The 25,211-nt window shown below is 31.8% G+C and overlaps 1 protein-coding gene across 1 annotated transcript in view; it reads left to right on the top strand.

Moving 5' to 3' along the window:
* The window catches only part of LOC115877072 (neuroligin-4, Y-linked-like), a 259,288-nt gene that overhangs the window by 9,561 nt on the left and 224,516 nt on the right, over window positions 1-25,211 (top strand). Inside the window, exons 2-3 of the mRNA XM_030893146.1 lie at window positions 12,747-13,072; window positions 16,511-16,775. Of these exons, the coding sequence (XP_030749006.1) occupies window positions 12,821-13,072; window positions 16,511-16,775 (517 nt within the window). The 5' untranslated portion in view covers window positions 12,747-12,820. The remainder of the gene's footprint in view (window positions 1-12,746; window positions 13,073-16,510; window positions 16,776-25,211) is intronic.

Below are 25,211 nucleotides of genomic sequence, written 5' to 3'. Positions count from 1 at the left end.
TAGTTAAAAGTGGCGAACTTTTAAAAATTTTGTATTTCGAAGAGAACTATAATAAAATATCAAGTGTGCTATATTTTTGGAAAGGTAATTTTAAGTCCTTTTCATTTAATTAAAAATATACAGGGTGTCTCCCATATAAAAATCAATTTTTCTGTTGATAACTCTTAAATTATAAATTTTAAAAAAATTATACTTAAACCATTAAATTCTACGTAAAAAGGTGCTTTGGAAATGTTTTCAAAAGAATTGAAATTTTCCATAGCAAAAAAGTTACAGTGATTTTATTAAAAATGCACATTTTTGAAAAACACCCCGTAACTCCGAAATAGTAACAGATGTCGATGTGCGGTTTTAACCATCACGTTTTTGATAAAAATTGAGCTCCAGACAGTGATATAAGTTTTTGTCTATCTCCTATAGAAAAGGGTATTTCTCTTTAAAAGCGTCCAATTTGACCCACCCTGTACATAAAAACAATTGTACCCAGTATTTTAATTGTTATTATATTATCAATATATTATGTTTTTAAATAAAAATTAAAAAAAAATTCTGAAAAAAAAATCATAGACGTGTTCCTAAGATCGAAGTATGTATGTGTAGACCAACTTTGAAAAATGTGAAATTATTTAAAGCTTACCCTATATATAAAACCACTGACATGCCAGTTTCTCTTTCATTATTTACCTATTCCATCTCTTACTATTTTGCGCCACTTAAATCCAAGTTCTTGTGCCACTGTTCTTATATGTTTTTAAAATCCGAGATTAGAATTCCTAAAACCACTTCAGTTCATTTCAAACAAAAGCAAGACAAATAGAGGTGGGAATTCTAGTTCCTTAGGAGGAACTAGTTCCGTAGTTCTAGTTCCTCCAGAGGAATAGTTCCTTGGACTAGGTCTTTAGTTCACAATAGTTCCCGACTAACATTGACATCCCCCTTGCTTGCTAATGCGTTTCGTTGTCAGTCAGAACTATTCACAGTATGATCTGTATAATTTTTATAATGTACGGAGATATAACGAGACGTGTAATTGTGTATGTTAAAAACATATAGGTAAGTTTTATTGCAGATAAAAAAATTAAAAAAAATAAAATCTGAGTTTAAAAAACTATATCACAAATCAATTGGAGCAAATATTTTTTTTTACAAAAAATTGCATTTTTCCTCACTTCAAGCTTTTTGTTTTTGTCTAAAAATTTAGAATATCTACTTCGTTTTATAAGATATTTCTTAATTTTAGGGACCTAAAGTGAAACATTCCCTTAAAATATTTAAAAAATAAACTAAAAATCAAAAACAGTATCCACGACAATTTCCTGTTGTAATTACGCTGGCTGTGGCAATAGATAAGGCCGAATTCATCGTCGTCGCCTTGTATTATATCTCGGATCTGCCAACTGAATAGATTCCCGTGAACTAGTCTTTAAATTAGTTCCTTTATGTCCGGATCCGATAACATACTGCTGGCACTCCCCACGCCTGCCTAGCATCAATCGCGCTGGCTGATCCATACGTAAACTAGTTTTTTATTTAGTTCCTCTAGTTCCTTTAGGCCCGGATCCGATAACATACGGCTGGCACTCCCCACGCCTGCCTAGCATCAATCGCGCTGGCTGATCCATACGTAAACTAGTTTTTATTTAGTTCCTCTAGTTTCTTTAGGTCCGGATCCGATAACATACGGCTGGCACTCCCCACGCTTGCCTAGCATCAATCGCGCTGGCTGATCCATACGTAAACTAGTTTTTATTTAGTTCCTCTAGTTCCTTTAGGTCCGGATCCGATAACATGCCACCACAGTTTAAAGAATATAAATATATTAGTTGGTCCACTCTAAGTAATTCTATTGTTATTTTGACTTCAAAGGCGGCCCGTGACCCTTCGAGGTGACAAAAAATTTGTACGTTTACCGGGTGCAGCGGAAGTGCTGTTTTATCAGTCAGAACTCTGGCCGTATACGAGGAATCAACTAAAAATACTAAGGAATTTTAATATAGCAAGTAGAAAAATAAAAATATAGTACTAGTTTTAATGATTAACAGTTTTAGGCGTCTTTAATAATTGATCAATATTTATTTACTTTCTTGTTCTTATTATTTAATAACATATCTCTTTGTTTACAAATATAAATACGATATGAATTGAAATGTGAGATAAAAACGGATTTTAGTTAAGTACATTATCTTATAATACTAATTTATTCATGTTAATTTTTCAACAAAATAATTTACGTTGTATTTAAGTTGTATCCAAGTACTTTTCATTGCCTTTTAATAAAATTGTAGATAATTCAAGTTAAATGCAAACAGCTAAAAAGCAAAACATGCTATAACTTAAGAAATATGCAAATATAATTTATTACAGTATTTACTACTAATTGAAGAGCACACGGGAAAAATAATGAAAGTACCAAAAAGCTACACCTTTTGGTACCTAAATAAACGGGAATATCGGTAACGGCCTCATAGAAACAGGCATTTAAAAATGGGAAAAACGATATAAACTCGGATATAAAAGTCCATGCGTAATTTCAATTAAAAAAAAAACGGTTTCCTGAACATTTATCATTTCTGGATACTCATCGTTTTTCCCATGTGCTCGTCAATTGTTATATTTACTGTTACATAAAATTTAGTAAAAACTCTAAAAAACTTGTCAAAAGCAGAAGAAGTTGTATGCACGTATTTTTATTACCTGACGATAAAATGTGGACTTTCCAGGTAGGTAGTTAAAGTTAAATACAAACATCTAAAAAGTAAAACATGCTATTTAAAAAAATGCAAATATCTTAAATAATAATTTAATATGCACTTTGCCAAACCGGTAAATTCTGCAAAATCCAAAACATAATAGTAAAGTATCTACTACTACTCTAAAATATCTACTAAAATAATAAACTAATTGTTATAAATAAATATTTTGTGCATATTTTGAGTAAAATCTTTTCTTAATTTATATGTATATTTTTAAAACCATTTTTTCATAGTTAGGTTTCCATAATTATAATATATCTACTTAATATGTCCAATACTTTAATTATTAAATACTTAATATCCTATACTATATGAACACATACCTTCCTTCATCTTTTGGGCACATAAAGAACGACATATTGTCTATCATTCTACTTTCACAACCATCCACTGCACAAATATTTCTAGTAGACATTTTATTCACAATTCGAACAAAACAACTAAAACACTATTTTTGGTTCACCCTATGCGTCGGACCGAAAACAAAACGAAAATAAACTTGGAACGCTCTGTACACGTCGAGCAACGGATGTAGACTGACCCAAGTCTACAAGACCGGAGTGGAGCGGCGCGCGGCAGGAGGAATGTTCATACGGGCGAAGAGTGGGTCAACTGATATATTTATATTCTTTAAACTGTGATGCCACATACTGCTGGCACTCCCCACTCCTGCCTAGCATCTATCGCGCTGGCCCGATCCGTACGTACGTAAACTAGTCTTTTATTTAGTTCCTTTAGGTCCGGATCCGATAACGTACGGCTGGCACTCCCCACTCCTGCCTACCATCGGGCTACGCGCGCTGGCCGATCCGTCGCCGTCGCATATTATTATATATCGGTCACAGTCTCGATCCTGGAATAGGTCCTGAGGAACTAGTTCTTTGAGAAACCAGGAACTAGTCCTTTTCATTCCGGGGTCGGAATAGTTCATTGGAACTAGTTCGTTCACGAACTAAGACAACAGCATTATTCCCGAAGTTACGACGAACATTCTTTCGTGGAAGTAAAATGATTGTCTCCGGCATCGACTGCTGCAATATTCACTAGCGCAAGTATAATTGCCGTTGAGTATCTCCAGAGTGCAGTGCCGGTCGTTTTGACAGTGATGAGGGTGGAGCATTTCGCCGAGTTATTACTGGCCATACAAAACTTTGTAACAGCTTTAAATTACTTGCCAAACGTCGTCTAATGCCCCGTTCTAGAATTTTCAATTACCCCATCAATTACGGTTTCTTTTGTTTGAGGGTTTTGGAACGGAGGGTATCATATAATAAGGGCAAAGGGAGAGTTAAATATTTCCTTAGTTTTACTAGAGATATAGATAGAATGGGTTAGTTGTTTTATAAAAGCTTTATATCAGGGTTATTGGTTAAAATTTTCATTTCAATGTCTTTTGCGTAGCTGGTATAGCTATGGTATTACTTATTTTAAAATACCGGGTATGTCTCGAAAGTAGCTCACCCCTATAGCTTTTTTATTTTTCCAGATAAAAAAACGAGATTTGTTATGTTATTATGTGACATAAATTAGGATTCATTGACGTATTCATTTGCTTTTGGTCACTTCTTGTTTCACCGGAAATGACTACAACTTTTGATTTTTAAAACCCTCGGTATGTTTCTACTTTATTCAATAGAAAATGACACTCTGAGTAGAATGACATATCATATGTCAACTTTTGACATTTTCGCTTAAAAATAATATTTTAAATTTTAATCTAGAGTGCTATGGCTGTGTTAAAAACACTAATTTTTAATCAAGGAAACTAGGAAAAATAGACTTAATCGTCTAATGGTTTTTGTGTCTTGTCCTGGCCGATTAAAAGATGCTCAAATCGTATTTTTAATCATGTCTCAATTTTTTTTTAAATGGAACAAGGGTGGCTCATTAGCATATTTAGAAAAGGCATATTTTACAAATAATTGTGTACCACACACTTGATATTTCGAGTCAAATTGTCGTTACAATTTCAAATAAACCATATGCGAAAAAGTCAAAAGTTGACATATGATATGTCATTTTATTCATAGTGTCATTTTCTGTGGAATAAAGTAAAAAAATACCAAAGGTGTCATTTAAAAATCAAAAGTTGTAATATAGTATTCGGTGAAACAAGGAGTGACCGAAAACAACTGAATACTCCAATCAACCCTATTTTATGTCATATACTAACATACCAAATCTCGTTTTTTTATCTGATAAAATAAAAAAGTTATAGGGATGAGCCACTTTCGAGACGCACCCGGTATACAGGGTTGTTCACCACATACGACACGGAGTATTGTGGCTAAACGATTAGATTTTTACAAATTGTAAGTTTTGGGTTCGTTGAAGGACTATTAGAGCTACAATTAAAAAATAGTTTTACAAGATACAGAGTGTCCCAAATATGTAAAAAATATTATAGTTGTATTTTTTTAAATGGAACTCCCTGTATATTATTGTATTTTTAGATTCTACGATTAAAATAAGGGTAAATTTGATTAAGGTTTATCATACTTTAACCTTACCATTTTTGAAATATTTTCAATTTTATGAAATTGCAGTACAAATTTTAAGTCTTCATTTCTCCTAGGGTATCAAAGATTTTAAAACTGAATATTTACTGAAGATTATTTATTGAGCAGATATTGGGTTGCAGTAATAAAAAAATTACTACCTTATACAGAGTGTCCAAAAATTTATATTAAATAATTACTAGCTTTAAACGGCAATAACTTGTTTAATTTAAATGGAACATCCTGTATATTTTACATGCATCAGATGCACAATGTAATTGTCTATCAAATGGTATTATACCATTTTTTACCCATCTCTTCAAGTTTTCGTAGAAAATGCATTTTCTTATAATTTAGACCTCATTTATCACTATACCCATGGAATATTGACATTTTAGATTATTTTTAAAGATGTAACAGATTTTCAAAGAGTACCAATATCGTCGATATAGTTCGCTTATTTCATTAAAAAATAAATCAAACTGTTGTAATGTAAACTACATTAATTGACTTTTTCGTTGATTAATAATAATTGCTCCAAATACTAAAAAACTGAATTTTGTGTGTGTATTAGAGAGTGTGGTAAAAAGTAACACCTTATAAATTTTATTTAATTTTTTGAAGAATGTAGTAGTCTAACTTCATAAATATTGGCATCACTGACAATTTTTTACCCCGCTGAAATCTCACGATTGTTTAAACAAATTCAAATATTACAAAAATTAGTAATTTTAAGTACTGTATGCTAACCTTTTAACTTAACCTTTTCCCTATAACTTTTAAATTTAACATTTTTTTGTAAACCTCCAAACAAATGAGCTAATGGACTTTACTCTATCATTGACTTACCTTGTACCGTATCATTTTATATTCTATAAAATTACGTGTTATGATACTAGTTTCAGGGTAGTACAAGAAACGCCACAGAACCATTAAAAAACTTGTTATATTCCCCATATTTATTACTGGCATTTCTTATGCGAACTTCCACGGTAACAATTTATTTAAATTTATAACCCCCGTCTAAAAGTAAGCGCGAAAAGAAGAAAACTAAATATTTCTTAATAATAGTTTTCTATCTCGACAGCATAAAGTGGAAGAATACAACGGCAACATTAACACGGTAATAAAATACCGTGAAATGGTCTTCCAGAGCGAAGAGTCTGGGAAAAATCTAAGTAAAATGGCGCTTGTTTCTCGTTTTGTTTTCGACAATAAGTTTCGACTCACAACGGAAATACTTTTCAAGATTGAGTTTCTCCTTTAGAGTCTTCTATAATGCATCGAGAACGTTCTCGATTTTTATTCGACGGATATTGTCTAGGTTTGTTTATAAAGAGTTTGATATCGTCTTTCAAAATTTAACAAGGATTGGAAATGTGATGGGCTTTAGTACAGAGAGTTTAATTTTCTTCTTCTTCTTCTTCCTTCTTCATACTAGGCGAATCGCCTGTTTGGTTTCGTCGTCTCTACCTGTCAGCCTGACAAGTTGTCGCTGCATCGTTTTCGTGGACGTCCTAAGCTTCTGCGACCTAGCGGTGATTTGTTGCGTGCAACTCTCACTATCCTTCTGTTGTCCATTCTGCTGATATGCTCGTTCCATTCTCTCCTTTCTGCTGAGTACCCACTCATTTACACTTTCCACCTTGCATGCTCTTCTTATGCTTTCAGTTTTCTCCCTGCCCAGAAGCGTTTTTTCAGCTGTTCTACGTACTAATCTCATTTCGGTTGTCTGTGGTAGTTGTTTAGTTTTCACTGTATTAGGTCGAGTTTCTCCAGTGTATGTCATTATTGGCCGTACCGTTGCCTTGTAAATTCTCGCTTTAGTTCCCACCTCAACGTTTTTATTTCGCCATATTGTCATTCAGGCATCCTGCTATTCTGGTTGCCTTCGTTGTCCGTTCTCGTACCTCCGCCTCTACATCACCATATCCTGATATGTCTATGCCTAGATACTTGAACTTCATTTCTGCTGGATAACATTATCTTTGACTTCCAGTTTGCATCTTAGTGGTACTTTTGATGCATAGACAAACAAATAAAAAGAGACTGGCAAATTAAATGGCAAAGAGAGGGACAACGTTCCCGTAGCGCAACTCAGAATGCAAAATTTCGTTCTATTTATGTTGATCTGCGCATTGCGTCTATTGGGCCCACTATCTCATTCTAATATAACAAGAGAGAAAGAAGCAGCCATATAAAACGTAATTTCTAAATAGAAATTAGAACAATAGCCTTTCGTTTTCGTTATCATAACCAGGGGGGTGACAGTGAAATAGGAAAATTGGAAACAGTCATTAGTGTCATTCCTGTCATTCTCCTCACGACAAGTATGGCCGCCTAGACAAGGACAGCATTGTTTTTGTCTAACTATTGTCTAACTTCACAGTTTAGAATTGACAGATTTCAGTTTCAGAGACAACTTCAGATTTGTTCTAGAACAAATTCGAAAATATTCGACGCCATTTTAATTCATCCGTTTAGTTTCGTTTTGGAAGTTCAATTTAATATTTCGGCTGAAATTTATAATTATAAAGGTAATAAAGTATATAAAATATATATTACATGAAGAATCCTGGAGAAAATGACGTTTCTGCCGTAGTAGGTATGTCCCATGTATATGAAAAATAGGTAGTAAATAAACACTGTTTTTACATTTTTTAGATGCAAGAAAATGGTGTTATAATCTCTTTGATCGGCGATTTTTTTGAAAATGGAAACAATTTACAGCAAGGTAAGATCATTTTTAACTATAGCCAACATCATTTATCTCCAATATGTGCGATTTATTGTCAATAATGCAATAAATCGGACTGATAATCTGATTATGTTATCCGACTAAAAGTCTCTTTTTGCTTCTTTTTGATTTATAAGCCAGGTCTCTTTGGGAATAATGGACGCTTTTTTAAACAGTATATTTATATTTTATACCTATTGATATTTTTAGATTGTTAATTTTAGTATAAAAAAATTTGTTTTTCTGTTTTCAGGTTTTTGTATAAGGCTCCCGTTTTCATGTCCCTGTGTCCGTTTTCTGTCCTTGAAGTCTGCGAATACGTGTGTTTATTTACAAATTACTGTAAGTCATGCTTATACCTTAACTAATTTACGTTAAAAGTACATATAATTAACTAATTGGTATTGAAACAATACAATCCTCTATATTTTTATATTTATTTAGTCACGTTGTTCCATATTTCAAATAAATATATGTGAATAAATAATTTTTTGGTTTTATTTATGAAAAGAAAAAATACAAAATACATTTGAACTATAAGAGGACCCGCCATTGAATAACCGGAAACGGAAATGAGAATTAAGCCATCATCTCCTTATCATGTCAACCTGTCAATTGGAAAATTAGTTCTCCAGACGACAACGAAGGCTTTCGGTGGCGTATCGTGTTTCCACGATTTAACACAGAGTTGACACTTCTTTCTAGTTAATTATTTTATGATCATAACAACCAAGATGACAACATCATGACAATTCGTCATATTTGTTAATTTATTTTTGTCGATTTACCTTTTTTTCTAAACTCTCCATTTTATTGACTTATGAATATGGATAGGGAACAAATTCCTTTGTTCCAGATAGGTATTTATATTTTGTTACTTATAATTTTCGGTTTTACTATTTGTTATTTTATTTGCTGCAGGAGCCAGTATCATCTATTTTTTTATATGTATTGGTACCCCCTTTCTCTGATAGGTATGTTAAAGACACCCGGTAAAATAAAAGTAAGTAGTTATATTTATTATCTTATTAAGAAAAAAGTAGAAGTAGTAGTGACTAAAATATTTCGAACCTCTCTTAACATAACAAATTAATAGAATTAATTTTTTTCATTTTTTGGGTAGGTAGTTTATAGCTGGTTTATAGTAACCAGACCAGAAACTTTATTAATATACCTATTTTACTTTTGTTTTAGGATTAAAACTGGACTTGAAAATGGTTCAGAATCATGATTTTGGTAAAGTCTTCTTTGCTTGGATATTCACTTTGTTATTGTACTTAGGCAGTTTTTAATGCCCTTTAAAAAAATTGGCCGATCGTTTCCTGCAACAGTTCTTCTGCATTTAAAATTGGTAGGTGGGTGGAATAAACACTGTTATTTTTTGTTATTATATTATAAAAAGTTTATTTATTTTTATGTATAAATAAATATGTTTAACAGTACAATTTTTGCTTTTTTTATAATTTCCCTTATAATAGTAATTCTTTCGTTCTGAAAGAAACTGCAAATTTTTACTTAAACTGATTTATTCCCTACACCACTTTCCCTTTGCGTGGTATAGGGAATAAATCAGTTTAAGTGAAAATTTTCAGTTTCAGAATGAAAGAATACTACCAATAATGGTTAATTTAAATTTCCCGCCAGTGAGAATGTGCGATAATGTCTTACTATACGTTTTATACCTATCTCTTTCTTTTTCATATAAAGCACACATAATAAAGAAAGATAGGAATAAAGACGTACGTCCTGCCATGGTCCTGCTAATTGGTTTCAAAATTGTTATTCTGAGTTGCGCTACAGGAACGCGGTCCCACTCTTTACCATGAGATTTGTCAGTCTCTTTTTAATTGTTTGTCTATGTTTTGATGTCGTCATGCATTTAGTTTTTTGGGTAGCTTAATGGGGGGGTTTTAAATAATTTTTAATAATAAATATTTTTGTTCTGTCATGACAACTATGACGTTTTAGCATAAACCCAAGTAGCATTTTTGGACACATTTTAGGTAATGTTTCTAATAATCGTGTCTGTTTCTTGACACAAAATGGAAACGGTATGCCACAAATTGGAAACATTTTCCAAACCTATATATTTTATATGGCTTTATTACATGTGTTTCCAATGTGATGTTTGCTAGCCGTTTCGTTTCCTGAAATGTTTCGATGCAAAATCAAAACTTTTAGAGGAAACGTTTCGAAATATTTTGTGCAATTTGTGTCCAAGATGTTCACGTTTTCAGCAGCCACTGTTTCTAAATGTGAAGAAACAATATACCAAAATAAAATAGTCTATGTCTGTGTCTTGATTTCTAAATGAAAACAACCATCAACAATGTCGATCTCCGCTATATTTTTTTTTGTCTTAAGATTCGTTTTTAGGTTTTCTCACACAAAAAATGTCTGGCAAAAGCAAATTCATCGTTTAATTTAATAATGTACTTTCATATTTTTAATTCCTATTCTATAATATCATTATTCGTACCTACAAAACATTTTTTTGTTTAAAATATATATTTTTATTTTTATATCAAGGTTCTGAAAATAAAAATATATAAATCAATGTAAGTAGAACGCGTTCTTATGAGTTTAACAGCTCAACAGCCGATAAAGTTATATATTTTTAGTTAAAAACGCTATCACTAGCCAACATGGCGGAATTTTCATTCATTATTTTATAAAATTGACATGGAGTCGGACACAAATCATCTAAATTATATCATATTTGTATCCAAAAAAAGAGAAACTCTTGTTTCGAAAATTAATCCTAATTTCCAAAATGTTTCGATTTGGCGCTATCTGTGTAGAAATTTCAAACTAGTCACCTGTCAACAACGGCAATCAAAACTTCTGGTCAAAATAATTAAAACATTTTTATTTACTTATTATATCACAACTAAAACATAAAAACATGTATTACTTTGTGGAAAAAAAGAAAAAAAAGTTTGCTGGTAACATTTTTTTTCGGTCTCCTGTTGGGTATGGGTAGTGGCTGTTATTATATGCATTCCTAAAATAAATCATCATATAAAATCACATAAGAAAAATATCTGTACATCTGTACTAACCATATGTCCTTCTTTCTGCTTTTTTAATTATAGTACTATAAAAAGTTGAACAATGATTAAATGCAAAAATTATAGAACAAAATCCAAACAATTAAAGTAAGGTTATGATATCATATTTTGACATAATGTCAAATAAATTATGGGAACTTTTCAGGCACAAAACGGGTTCGAACTCTTTGTAAATGTCCCAAGCAGCATTTGGACGTCGGGGCACCGTTGTGTCACGCGACCAAACGTCGGGGCGCAACGTCGGCACAGCCTCCTGCCAACCCTAGTCTGCACTAGTTTGGAGAATAATTTTTGGGTCGAAACGACGTTGGATACCGACGTTGGCTAGCAGCCTAATTTAGTACAAACTGCAACGTTGTTTAAAATCCTAATTCACAGAAATACAAAACTATAATAAATATGGCGTCTAAGTCGCGTTTTATCCTGAATTGAGATAATTATAGTAAAAATATTATTTTTATCATTTAGTTAGAGACATATGCCAGATGGCAGTAAAGGAAAACAAAACAAAAGTATTTAAGTGTGGAGGATGTTTGAAGATCATAATTATTGAAACACTTTAACCGACTCTGTAACTCGTTACCCAAGGCAAAAAAGTTAAACGCAAACAACTTTATTGATAAATGTATTGTTTCTACTTTAAAAAATACTAATGGGCCTTAAAATTAAAGAAGTTTTAAAAAATTTCTTGAATTTTTTTTAGTAAAATGAGAATAATTTATTCGCAGTCGAAAAAATTGTTTCCGCGTGTTGTTTAGGGTCAAATATTTCAAGTTAATGTATTCAAAAAGCAGGAATTGCTATTTTAGGAACGAAACATTTTCCTATTCAACAACATGGCGGCTTTCACTTTGTTGTTTTGGAGATTAAGATGGAGTAGTTCGAGTAGTCGCATACTGGACTAATAAAGTCGCAGTTCGGCCTTCACAAGTAGTATACTAGTCGCAAGATTGCCTAATTTAGTCATCCTAGAGTCTAGCTTGTGCCGCCCTCTATATTCTAAATAAACGAGGGAGTGGATAAAGTATCGGTAATATGTCGATGTTTATTTAAATTTAGTTTTATATATGTACCTCTCTTATGTCCCATTTTAATTAAATATTTTTTTATAAAAACAAAAACAGCACTGAACTGTCTGACTGAACAGAACAATGAAGTGAAAATTTAAGATTTAAGGTTATGGTTCAATACAGTTGCAAAAACGTAGTGGCTCGACATCCTACCAATGTAAGAATATGGAAATCTAAACAACGTTGGAATTAGTAAAACAGACGACGTTTGCATAACGTTGGAATAGGTCCTGAAAGTGACGTGAAAACTCTTTATTGCCCAACATTGTAACTACGTTGTCCGAATCACCTAAAGATCACTTAAGCAAAAAAGGTTACAAGACAACGTTTATTCGATGTCGCAGAAGCTTTTACTTAGCTTTAGTACTAGTTCAACGTCGGCACAACGTTACAACAACGTTTACATTTATTTTAATACCTAAGGTACGGAGCTAACTATTTTTTGTAACTAATCCAACGTTGTGTTTAGTAAACATGTGGTCGCAAGTCGTGAAAATGCTACTTGGGGTGAGCCACATCTGTTTCTTAAAAGTTTCGAAAAATTTGTGATTTAAAACTGTTTGATTTACTAAAAGATAATAAACCACATTTTTCAAATAGTATTCATTTATTTTCAGCCTTCCCCCTTTGCTCCACGGCCAGTGGCGTCGCGTTGCGCCAGAGTGATGCCTTTTACGTCGCGCCGCAGACCATGCTTCCTCGATGCGCCGCCTATGGCAGCCGTCGTAATATTCCCCCGTTCTATATCAGCAGCAGCTCAGCCTCAGTAGCGGCTCGTCACAGGGTTCTGTTTTTGGTGGTATTCGTCGTAATTCTCTCGTCAACTCGCGGTGAAACAGAGACTGGTCCACCAAGGTACAGTTCTAGAATAGTGGAGATACAAACTGGAGCGATCAGGGGTATTATTTTGGAGCTGAATTCCAGACATTTGGAACCTGTAGAAGTAAGTGTTGCTTAAGATATTACTCATTTGTACCTAACAAGTGTAATGATGGCAAAATAAAACGCTAAATCCCCACAATACACACAATCGTTTTCCTTCCATTAAATTTCCCTATGAAATTGAGAACAACGATAGATTACCATTTCTAGATGTATTAGTTATTAGAAATAATAATAATTGCCTGGAATTTGATATCTATAGAAAAAATATATGCAGATATATTCCTAACGAGTCATATCATAGTGTTGAACATAAGATGGCTAGTTTAAATTTCTTAGTTCATAGATTACTTAATTTTCCACTTACCAACGAAATACATATATGAAATAGAAAGAAATTACATTTGGATATAGCTGAGTGTAAAGTACAGGGTTGTTCACCACATACGACACGGAGCATGGGCGCCGGAAGAATGAAATTTAGGGGGGGGGCAAGGTAAAAATGAATAAAAAATTGACATTTTTGGTAATTATTGGGAAAACTGGAAATCGTCCGATTTTCACCAAAATTGGTATACACCCTATTTTGAAGTCGTAGATTACGAATCTGAACTTTTTTCTTGGCGGACTCTTACCGTTTTTCAGAAAAACGGAAAATAATTTCAATATCGAATTTTTTCTTAATTTCTCATATTTTTAAGGTTTTCTAGCACATATTTTGTTAGGTATTCAATAATCAATAATGTTTTGCTATTTTCTGTTACTTTTTAACAAATTCTATGCATAATAGAGGAAAATTTGCTAAAATAAATTTGTAAACAATCTGAAAATGTTAGATTATAGCTTTGTTCGGGTTCTTGTTATTACCGATTCTGAACCGTCCAAGAACTCTGCAGCGCATGCGCAAATGAAATAATGTCTTCATATTTCCTTCTGCGCATACGCATCACAGTTCTAGGACGGTTCAGAATCGGTAATAAGAGAAACCCGAAGTAAGTTTATGTGTTTCTGGCATTTAAAGCAACGTTGCCAATGCTAAACCTAAATTTAGCGTGTTTTTTTCGCTCATTCTGGAATTACGAAAGGCGGTCGCCAGAAGAACGGCTCCTTCCCATAACTGCTATTTTACCAACGAGATCTGACTATTTATACCCACGAAGTTGCACGAAAGAGTTTTGATTGCATTGGTTACAACTTCCATGCAGAGGGTGTTAATCTTTTGTTGTTATATTATTAGATTAACTAAAAAAAGATTAACCCCCTCCGCAAAGAAGTTAAAACCAATGCAATCAAAACTCTTCCGCGTAATTTTGTGGATATAGGTGTATATTTAATTATTGTCGATCTCATAATAGGTAATTTATTTAAAATCCCTAATCACCCGAAAAAATAGAAGATATGGCAACGTTGTAAATTTTCAAATTTCTAGATTAGGTCTAGAATATATTTGTCTCTCTTATTACATAGGAGAGAGAAAGAAGGATATATCAAATGTCAAACTTCCATCTGGTCTCAATTTTCTTTGCTATTTTGTTAAGAAAAGTGTTTTTCAGTAAAATGTTGGACACTTTTCTATCCCCAATCAAGTGTGGCTTTTAGATAAACTATAATATAATGAAAATATAGTGAAATTATTACTTTATAGGGCCGAAATAAAGAAAAATTCATGTTGAAATAATTTTCCGTTTTTCTGAAAAACGGTAAGAGACCGCCAAGAAAAAAATAGATTCGTAATCTACGACCTCAAAATAGTGTGTATACCAATTTTGGTGAAAATCGGACGATTTCCAGTTTTCCCAATAATTACCACATTTTTTATTATTTGACAGGTAACACCTAACAATTTCATAATAATGATTATTTTTTTACAGATGGATGTAAGAAGATAGCTTTTATTTTTATTGTTTCAGTGATCCAGGGGGGCGGGGGCAAATGACCCCTCTTGCCCCCCCTGTCCGGCGCCCATGACACGGAGTATTGTAGCTAAACGATTAAATTTTTGCAAATTGTAAATTTTGGGTTCGTTGAAAGACTACTAGAGCTACAATTTAAAAATATTTTTACAATATACAGAGTGTCCCAAATAAATAAAAAATATCAAAGTTATATTTTTTTAAATGGAACACCCTGTATATTATTACGTTTTTGAAATATTTAGGTTTTTGTCAAAATACAGGAATAATTTTAACGCTTTGTTTCTCTGGTAGTATTTAAGTTTTTAAAACCAAATATTGTACTGAAGTATTTCGATCTACTAAATTGTGTTACAATAATAAAAATTATACTACCTAATACAGAGTGTCCAAAAATTATTTTAAATAATTACTAGCTTTAAACGGCAATAACCTGTTTAATTTAAACGGAACCCCCTGTATATTTTATGAGAATCAGATGCACAATTTAATTGTTTATCAAATTGTATCATACCATTTTTACCTATCTCTTCTCATACAGTGGTAAATGAGGTCTAAATTATACAAAAATGCATTTTCCACAAAAACTTGATAGAGTAGATATTTGATAGAGAAGATATAGGGAAAACATGCTATAGTACAATTTGATAGACAATTAAATTGCGCATCTGATTCACGTAAAATATACAGGGTGTTCTATTTAAATTAAACAAGTGATTGCCGTTTAAAGCTAGTAATTGTTTAATATAAAATTTTGGATACTCTGTATAAGGTAGTATAATTTTTGTTATTGCAACACAATATATGATCAATAAATAATCTTTAGTAAATATTTAGTATTAAAAACTTTGATACCCTTGGAGAAATGAAGCTTTAAATTTTTTACTGCAATTTCACAAAATTGAAAATATTTCAAAAACGGTAAGGTTTAAGCTTTGGGTTTAGGTATGATAAACCTTAATCAAATTTACCTTTGTTTCAATCGTAGAATCTAAAAATAGAATAATATACAGGGTGTTCCATTTAAAAAATACAACAATAACATTTTTTACTTATTTGGGACACTGTATATTGTAAAATTATTTTTAGATTGTAGCTTTAATAGTCCTTCAACGAACCCAAAACTTAAAATCTGTAAAAATCTAATCTTATAGCTACAATACTCCGTGTCGTATGTGGTGAAAAACTATGTATATTATGCTTCTTGATTAGTGTATAAAATAATTAGAAAACGTAGGTATAAGTTTGCGATTTCTGAAAATTCGACTTTGCAAGTGGAGAAAAATATTTTTCAATATCGTTTGATAGAAAGTTATCTCGTGGCTTAAAAATAATTTTTAAGAATGTCAATTATAAACTTGCGTGCACTGGTTAAAAAAGGACACGTTGTCGTATCTTCATCCCCCACATGTGTGTCTAAAATTGAAATGAAAAAATTGATAACAAAACTACAAATTTTATTTGACACTTGTCAACAGTCGAAGTAAAAGTAGAAGAAGCATGTGCACTTGTCAAATATTGTGTTGATGTAGACGACGAACTTTTATTTATTTTTCTACATATATATATTTCTTTTCTCCCGTCAGGTCTTTCGTGGAGTACCCTACGCAGCACCCCCTGTAGGTCCGCTGAGATTCCAGCCTCCCCAAGCACCCGTTTCCTGGCCAGGTACCAGGCTAGCTGATACTTTCGGAGCTGTCTGTCCCCAAAAGTACCCAGATATAACAAACAAGACTGCAGCCTTGCAGTTTATGCCCAAAGGCCGCTATCAGTATTTGAAGAAGCTGCTTCCGTTGCTGGCCAATCAGTCGGAGGACTGCCTGTTCCTGAACATATACGTCCCTGGAAGCGGTAAGTCTAGGGATTTTTTATTAAGCCTGGTTGAGACGGTCCAAGTATACTTGGACCAAATATACTTGATCAATATCGGAATTTAATTCGGCCATTTTGGTCCACTTTGCGGTCGACCCAAGACACAAAACGACAAATTATTAGTATATTTTTAGGGAATTTTGAAAAAATATTTTTACTGATGTCCTCTTATTTCAAGTAATTTAAAAATGCATGCAAATTGTCCATTATGGTGTATATTTTTTTCATAATAACCCAATTACAGTTTTAAATATGTCGATTTAAAGAAGATAGGTTTTTTTTCTCTTTAAAAAAAATTCTGGAAATTATTCGCACATCCCTTTTGCAATTTATCATCGGACCTAAGGAAAAATAGGTAAAGAAAGGTTTTCCTGGAAGAAATGGCGGATATTTTGAGTTTATTCTGAAGAAAACGTACGTCCGGAGTGACAAATGGTCCCGTGCAGACACAGGTCTTAAGGGATGCGACATTAGTAGAGTAAAGTCGCCCTTAGATATTGCTCTCCTAGAAAAACCGAGCCCGCAAAAAAATGACACACTCGAGGTCTGGCAGATTGCTTTTTTATTTTCTCTTTTTACTACGCAGGAAAAAAAATATTATTCTTAAAAGAAAGGAAATAAAGTAGTCTAAAATAAGTGTAAATATTTTCAGGGCTGGTAGATATTGATAAGAATCTACTATATTTCCTTCCACGTCTCTTAGCAATGAGCACAGTTTCTCATTTTATTTCATACGTTTGGCAACGTTTTTACTGTTTTCTCTTTGTTCAGTACATTATAAACCCATTGTACTCTTATTACATACGGAAATCTCAACCCAAAACTAACCTTTGCCAGCTCTTAGTTTAACCAAGTTAATTGTATTAAATTAAAAAGCACTTTGAAATTAGCAAACACATTCAATAAAAATTTTTAAACTGTTTTGACATTCTGTGATTTCGTCCCTATTTGTTTGAATCTAGTGCCGTGAAATTTTGTCCGAAACATGTAACTAATAATTAATTAAGTCCGATAAAACGATAGAGTCAATAGAGCACAGAGCACGGTAAATTCTTCAGCGCTAATTGCATTCACCGGTAGCGACAAAGTAACTAATTACCGCGTCCAAATAACTGACGGTTAGCCTAATTAATCTGCCGCTAACTGGCACCCAACAATTCGCCGATATTACTGATAATATTACGGCCAAGATAAATAAACTATAATTAGTTTACAGGTGATTAATCACGTTTAATTAAGGGGGTGTTAATAGGTCGTAAACTTGTGCTACTGTTTGATATTTTGAACGGGATTATACAGGGCAAGTCCTAAATAAGTGCAAATATTTTCGGGGCTGGTAGATCTCGATAAAAGAATCATATATATTTTTCTTTACCGTTTTTCGAATAAGTTCAAAATAACCGAGTTATTCGAAATCTATAACTCTGACTACTACTATCTGCTACTAATACACCACCTAACCTAACCAATTTGTTTTGTGTAGTCTGTGGTCTGTTTTTGTTTGGATGACGAACAAAACGTTGGTTTTGTTCGTTATTCGTATTGGGGATTTATTTTTTAATTAATGTTAACCGTTCGGCAACCAGTAAACTCATAGCATATGTATTTGTTTTACATAATCAAAATTGTCACTCTAAATTTTACATAACCCAATTGCCACTCAAAATCGTTGTCCTTTTTAGACAGATGTCACTTGTCTGGTCATTATTCAATTCATTATTTGAATTCTCAGAATGTTGTTAAAAAAAGTTTCATGTTAAAATAAAATTTTAATCAATCACAATTGTCTATCTCCATCATTTACCGGATTAATAATACAGAAATTTCAGCTCAATTACAAACAATTCATTATTTATAGTAATTTATAGTAATTTTATTAAATTATACGAATATTCTCGTTGATTTTTGGTTTGAGATAAATATGACAGTGTCCTCCAATGAAAATGCGAGTTGTAACTCTAAATTCTAAGTCTGAACTGGCAAATGAGCTAGATGCTTTACGTAGATCGTTTATTTAGAAGCTACAAACCTAAAAGTCACCGTTTAAAGTTTTTAATTAATTTAAAAAATTTTAGAGACTCTGTATAAGGTAGTATAATTTTTATTATTGCAATACAAAATCTAGTAAATAGAAAAACTTCAGTACAATATTTGGTTTTAAAAACTTTAAAGTATTAAAATTGTTACTGCATTTTTAAAAAATTGTGAATATTTTAAAAATAGTAAGATTAAAGTGCGGTAAACCTTAATTAAATTTACTACTATTTTAATCCGTAGAAACTAAAAATCTAATAATACACAGGATATTCCTTTTAAAAAAATGCAACTTTGATATTTTTTATTTGGGATATTCTGTACCTTTTGAAAATATTTTAAAATTGTAGCTTTGGTAGTCTTCCAACGATTCCATCATTAACACTTTCTAAAAATCTAATCATGGCTACAATTTGGCTACAGTACTCCGTGTCGAATGAAGTGAACAACCCTGTATATGAGATTTACATTACTCATTAAATGCTAGATTACAAATTTCGAAAAACTTACCTGTGGAAGCGTTTCACACAGTGTTATTTTAAGATTTATAAAATTTAAGATTACATAATATACGATTTTATGATTAACCTTTTCTTATTTAAAAATTTACAATTAAAAATTCTTTATATTGAAATACGAAATACTCTTTTTGAGTCTTAGAAAACATTAAAGTCTAATAAATTCTAATAATTCAGTATCTGATATTTGGTTTTGACAAACCACTCAATTATACTAGGCGTAAACGTTACAGAATAATCTTTCAAACTAATTATTCTTACACATCTGCAATTCAATCCCCTTGGATTCAATTTCGTTGCTGTTTTGTTCCACTTGTGAACTTCTGTACGGAATTAACTGAAAACCACACATCGGCGCATACCGACACGCTGCTGTTATCTAAGATAATTCTGCTGACCGTAGTTTGGGTAATAAACTAAGAAACATCTGTTACCAAAGTCCGACGCGCGGTAGAGTTTTTGCTTCATGTCCGTGTTGCGAAGTTAACCGTTATTTACTTAAATAATATGCTGGAAATACCGTTGTAAAATTTAACTATACGACTACTGTGATATTGTAATCATTATATCGATGGGAGTAAAAATTCAAGGCCGTGTCACACCACGCACTTGAAAGAGAATCCATTCCAAAAAGAACAAAGAAGGAGTATAAAACATACCTTCAGCGGCTGGAACAGAAAAATATTGTAGCAGGAGATGTTGATGAAACTATTCTCTTATAAATTTGTTATATGTAACATTAAATGATGTAAATAAATTAACAGAGTAGTTAGATGAGTGTCCATTTTCATTTTATATTATTATTCATAATTTCTATTGTATTTCATGGTTGTTATCTATAAAAGTTAGAGAGAATTGTGGCATCCTAATGTCCTAAGGGTGTTATGACTCTGGTTAATGTAACCAAGACGATATAAGCTTATATTATTAATTCAGTAAGAAATAAAAGGCTATACCCTGTTTTTTTAATAGTAACGGCTTAGCTACGTTGAAACACCGGTTCCCATTAGAAGTTAAGCGACGTAAGGCGATACTGGTAGATGGACGGGTGACCAGTTCGAAACTGTATCGTGCTTTTGTTCAAGGGAAAAGTGTGAAATCTATTGATACACACTGCTCATACACGCCGGTTCGAGGCCGGATGAGATCGGATATCTCGTGAGTTAGAGTTGATTTAGACACTTCCTAAGTCCATTTAGTAGTAGGCCTTTGACCATGATATGGCCGAAAACCGCGGTTCGGATTCCGTGTAAACAAAGTAGGCTCCGTCCAGATTAGCCCTGGCAGCAAAAAGGAGACGTTAACTGAAATCTTTACTTTACTTTTTATTTTTTAATCTATACTAATATATAAAATCCTTAAGTGACTGACACACTGATTAATCACGATCCTGCTCAAACCACTCAACGTAAGAAGCTCAACTTTGGCACACAGGTTGATTCTAGGGTGTAGAGATTCGATAAGAAGGGATTTTTCGAAATTCCAGTTCCAAGGGGAACTAAACTAAAAAAAACTAAAACCACCCCTCAAATATTACAATATTTTTTATTTAAAAAACTGCCAAGTTTCCGAAAAAACGCTTAAACACGTATTTTTTATTTTGCTTTGTTACATATTTTAAGATTTTCTAAAAATGTATACAGGGTGTTTTGAAAAATCTGGTCATAGATAAATCACGATCCTGCTTAAAGCGCTTGACGTAAAAAGCCGATTTTTGGAAAACGGATTGACTTTAGGGTGTAGAGGTTCGATAAGAAGGGATTTTTTGAAACTCGAATTCTAAGGGGGTGAAACCACCCCTCAAATATTAGAATATTTTTTATTTAAAAACCGGTGAGTTTTTCAGAAAAACTCTTAAACACGTATGTTTTATTTTGTTGTTTTACATATTTTAAGATTTTTTAAAAATTCGTACAGGGTGTTTCATAAAATATGACCATTGAGTAATCACGATTCTGCTTAAACTGCTTGACGTTTAAAGCTGATTTTTGGCAAACGGATTGACTGTGGGGTTGTGATTTTTCGAAATTCCAGTTTCAAGGGGGTCAAACGACCCCCCAAATATTACAATATTCGTTATTTAAAAAACTTTTTGTTAGTTATTCGTTATTTAAAAAACTTATTAGTTTTTCGGGAAAACGCTTGGACACACACAATTTATTTGGTTTTTTTACATATTTCGAAATTTTTTAAAAATTCATACAGGGTGTTCCAAAAAGTTGGGTAATTGATTTATCACGATTCTGCTTAAACTGCTTGACGTAAAAAGCTTATTTTTGGCAAACGGATTTTTCGAAAATCAAATTCGAACGAGATGAAACTACCACTCAAATATTACCAAGTTATGTATAATGACATAAATGTGCTGACATAAATGTGAAAAATTTTTATCCAGTTTGTATGTTAATGGAAATGCTTGCTTTGCTTTATCATCACCATTACAAATGATTAATTCGACGCAAACGAAGTCCGGGTACACGCTAGTTCAATATAAAGAATTCTCAATTGTAAAATTTTAAGCAAGGAAAAGTAAATCATGACATCCTCTGTTATGTAATTCTAAATTGTATTAATCTGAACACCGTGTATATTTTAAGAATGAAGAAGTTATATAAATAAATACGTCCTAATTTTAAAACTTTCTTTATATTTAGAACAAACAAAATAAAAGTCAAACATTCAATTCCTTTTAGGAAACTCAACGTAGAGTTTTACGCAAAACAAAAGTTATATAAAACACCCCACCAGTTCGTTTCATTTTTCAGAATATCCACAATTGTTCTGCAAATAAAACTCTAATTGGCTGTTTGCCAAAGAACTAAAGGGCTTTATACATTGCTGGATACTTTTTCAGATTTTTTTTATAATACTATGAGTTGAGTTTGAGTGAAAAGACTTAGAAATTATTTTATGTAGTTTTTGTTACAGGTTATTCTTATGGACATTAAATTTTCTATTTTAAATCAAAGTCTGTGGAAAAAATATTTAAAGAAATTGCTGTGATCTAACACTTAGTTATTGCGATATCAGGAATACAATTTGACGTTACGTTATATACTAAGACGTTTCTGTCGAATGTCATCAGCATTTTTCACCACCGTATCAAATCTCTGAAACCATTCTTTCTGTCATTTGCCATCGAAAAATACAGGCCCCCAAAGCGTAGCTATAAACTGTTGGTATTTTTTTCACTGCTGTATCAGATAATGACAAAATTTTCATCTGGGGAGCAAAAAATCTGAATGCTCTCTATCTAAACGAGCTAAAATAATGAGAGTTGTGATGAGGCTGCAGTGTTGAGTTGACTAATATCACCTTTGTTATCACCTATCAATCTTTTTCTAATTATTGTGGCTACTAATAAATTTATTAATACATTTTATATCTTCAGGTACATAAAAATTGGCTCAAAAGTTCATTTTTAAAATTATTCTTTTTTGTATTCCCAAATATTTATACTGTACTAGTCCTAGATCATATATACTTATATGGATAAGTAAATTACCATGGAAACTGTCGCAAACATATCAACGACTTTCATTTATCTTCTTTTTTTGTTGCAAACGTGGTGCTTTTACTCTATCTATCCTTGTCGAGGATGTATCCCTATCGTCCACGCGCCAAATTTGAACATTAATTTTAAAAATTTAATTTGTAAAATGCTTACTGTCAAAAAAATTAAATTATATAAAAAATACGTTCAGCCACTCCGTCCGAATATCAATATTCTTAGGAAATCTAACCAGAAAGTATGCATGTGGCTTAATATAAATAAAAGAACAACTGAATACTTTACTTGCCTATGAAAAGAAAATTCGGGGACCTTTGTATTAGAACTTTCACGCACTAAACACTTTATAGTCATTTTTATGAGTATTTAGAAAGTCCAACGAAAAAAAAAATAGAAATATAGTTGCCCAAACTTAAAATTAACTTCTCACTGAACACACTTGTATCCTTGGCTACATAAAAGCGGTCTATAACAGAGTAATTAATACAATTTTTAAAATAAAAAAAAACGCAAAAACAAGCATCGTTACACAATGGAAATAAGATTATGACAATATGATGACAATGAGAAGTTGGTTTCCATAACAATGTATAATTTGTACTTTCTAAACTGTATAAAATTGTGATTATTTTGGAAATACGTGCAACTTTTAATGCGCATGCGCAAAGTCAGGTCCTCGAGAAGGACAAACCTATTGAACGTTTAATAAGTGCAATAAAGAAGGTTTGAAAATGGCATGTCGTGATGTTGGAGACATATTTTTCAATCTTTGAATAAGAAGACTAAGGAAGGAGCATAATGCTATCTGAGATTTTACAAATTGTAAGTTTTGGGTTCGATGAAGGACTATTAGAGGTACAATTTAAAAATAATTTTACAAGATACAGAGTGTCCCAAATAAGTAAAAAATATCAAAGTTGTATTTTTTTTAAATGGAACACCCTGTATATTATTACATTTTTAGTTTCTACGATTAAAATAAAGGTAAATTTGATTAAGGTTTATTATACTTAAACCTTACCGTTTTTGAAATATTTTCAATTTTGTGAAATTGCAGTAAAAATTTTAAGGCTTCATTTCTCCAACGGTATCAAAGTTTTTAATACTAAATATTTACTGAAGTTTATTTACTGATCAATTATTGTGTTGCAATAATAAAAATAATACTACCTTATACAGAGTGTCTAAAAATTTATTTTAAATAATTATTAGCTTCAAACTTGGCAATAACTTGTTTAATTTAAATGGAACACCCTGTATATTTTACGAGAATCAGATGCACAATTTAATTGTCTATCAAATTATATTATACCATTTTTTACCTATCTCTTTAAGTTTCCGTAGAAAATGCATTTTCTTGTAATTTAGAACTTATTTATCAATATACCCAAGGACTATTGACATTTTAGATTATTTTTAAAGATGTACCAAATTTTAAAGAGTACAGATACTAATATTGTCGATATAATTAGTTTATTTCATTAAAAAATAAGAAAAATTGTTTAAATATTTATTAAAGAGGATCAATTAATATGATTCCAGTATTCAAACTACATTAACAGACTATTTGCGTTGATTAATAATAATTGCTCCAAATACTAAAAAACTGAATTTTGTATGGGCATTAGACAGTGTGATAAAAAGTAACACCTTAAAAATGATATTTCATTTTTTAATAAATGCTTATTTATAACAACAGAGACTTTAATTTGATAACTTATTATTATATTGATTTCTGACTCAAATCCACATTTATTTATAATAATTTATTCAAACCAAACCAAACCAAACCAAACCAAACACAATTAAGTATGTAATTAATTGGTATATGGGCGGAAATAATGGTGTTATATTTAATTAATGGTATACTCTTTTATAAAGATTTAAATAGTTTTCTTTTTGCATACAAATGGGCTAGTAATATTATCGTTTTGCTAAAAACGATAATATTACTAGTCTGTACATTTTGTACATTTGTTACTTTAAAAACAATCTAAAATGTCAATATTCCATGGATATATGAGGTAAATGAGGTCTAAATTAAAAGAAAATGCATTTTCTACCAAAACTTGAAGGGATAGGTAAAAAATGGTATAATAGAATTTGATAGACAATTTAATTGTGCATCTGATTCTCCTAAAATATACAGGGCATTCCATTTAAATTAAAGAAGTTATTGCCGTTTGAAGCTAATAATTATTTAAAATAAATTTTTAGACACTCTGTATAAGGTAGGATTATTTTTATTATTGTAACACAATAACTGATCAATAAATAAACTTCATTAAATATTTAGTATTAAAAACATTGATACCCTTGGAGATATGAAGCTTTAAAATTTTTACTGCAATT

The sequence above is a fragment of the Sitophilus oryzae genome, unplaced genomic scaffold (genome assembly GCF_002938485.1).
Source record: "Sitophilus oryzae breed Bouriz unplaced genomic scaffold, Soryzae_2.0 scaffold_1442_pilon_pilon, whole genome shotgun sequence".
Lineage (NCBI taxonomy): Eukaryota > Metazoa > Arthropoda > Insecta > Coleoptera > Curculionidae > Sitophilus > Sitophilus oryzae.
Note: the sequence above shows the minus strand (reverse complement) of the source record. Positions and strands in the feature narration are given on the sequence as shown.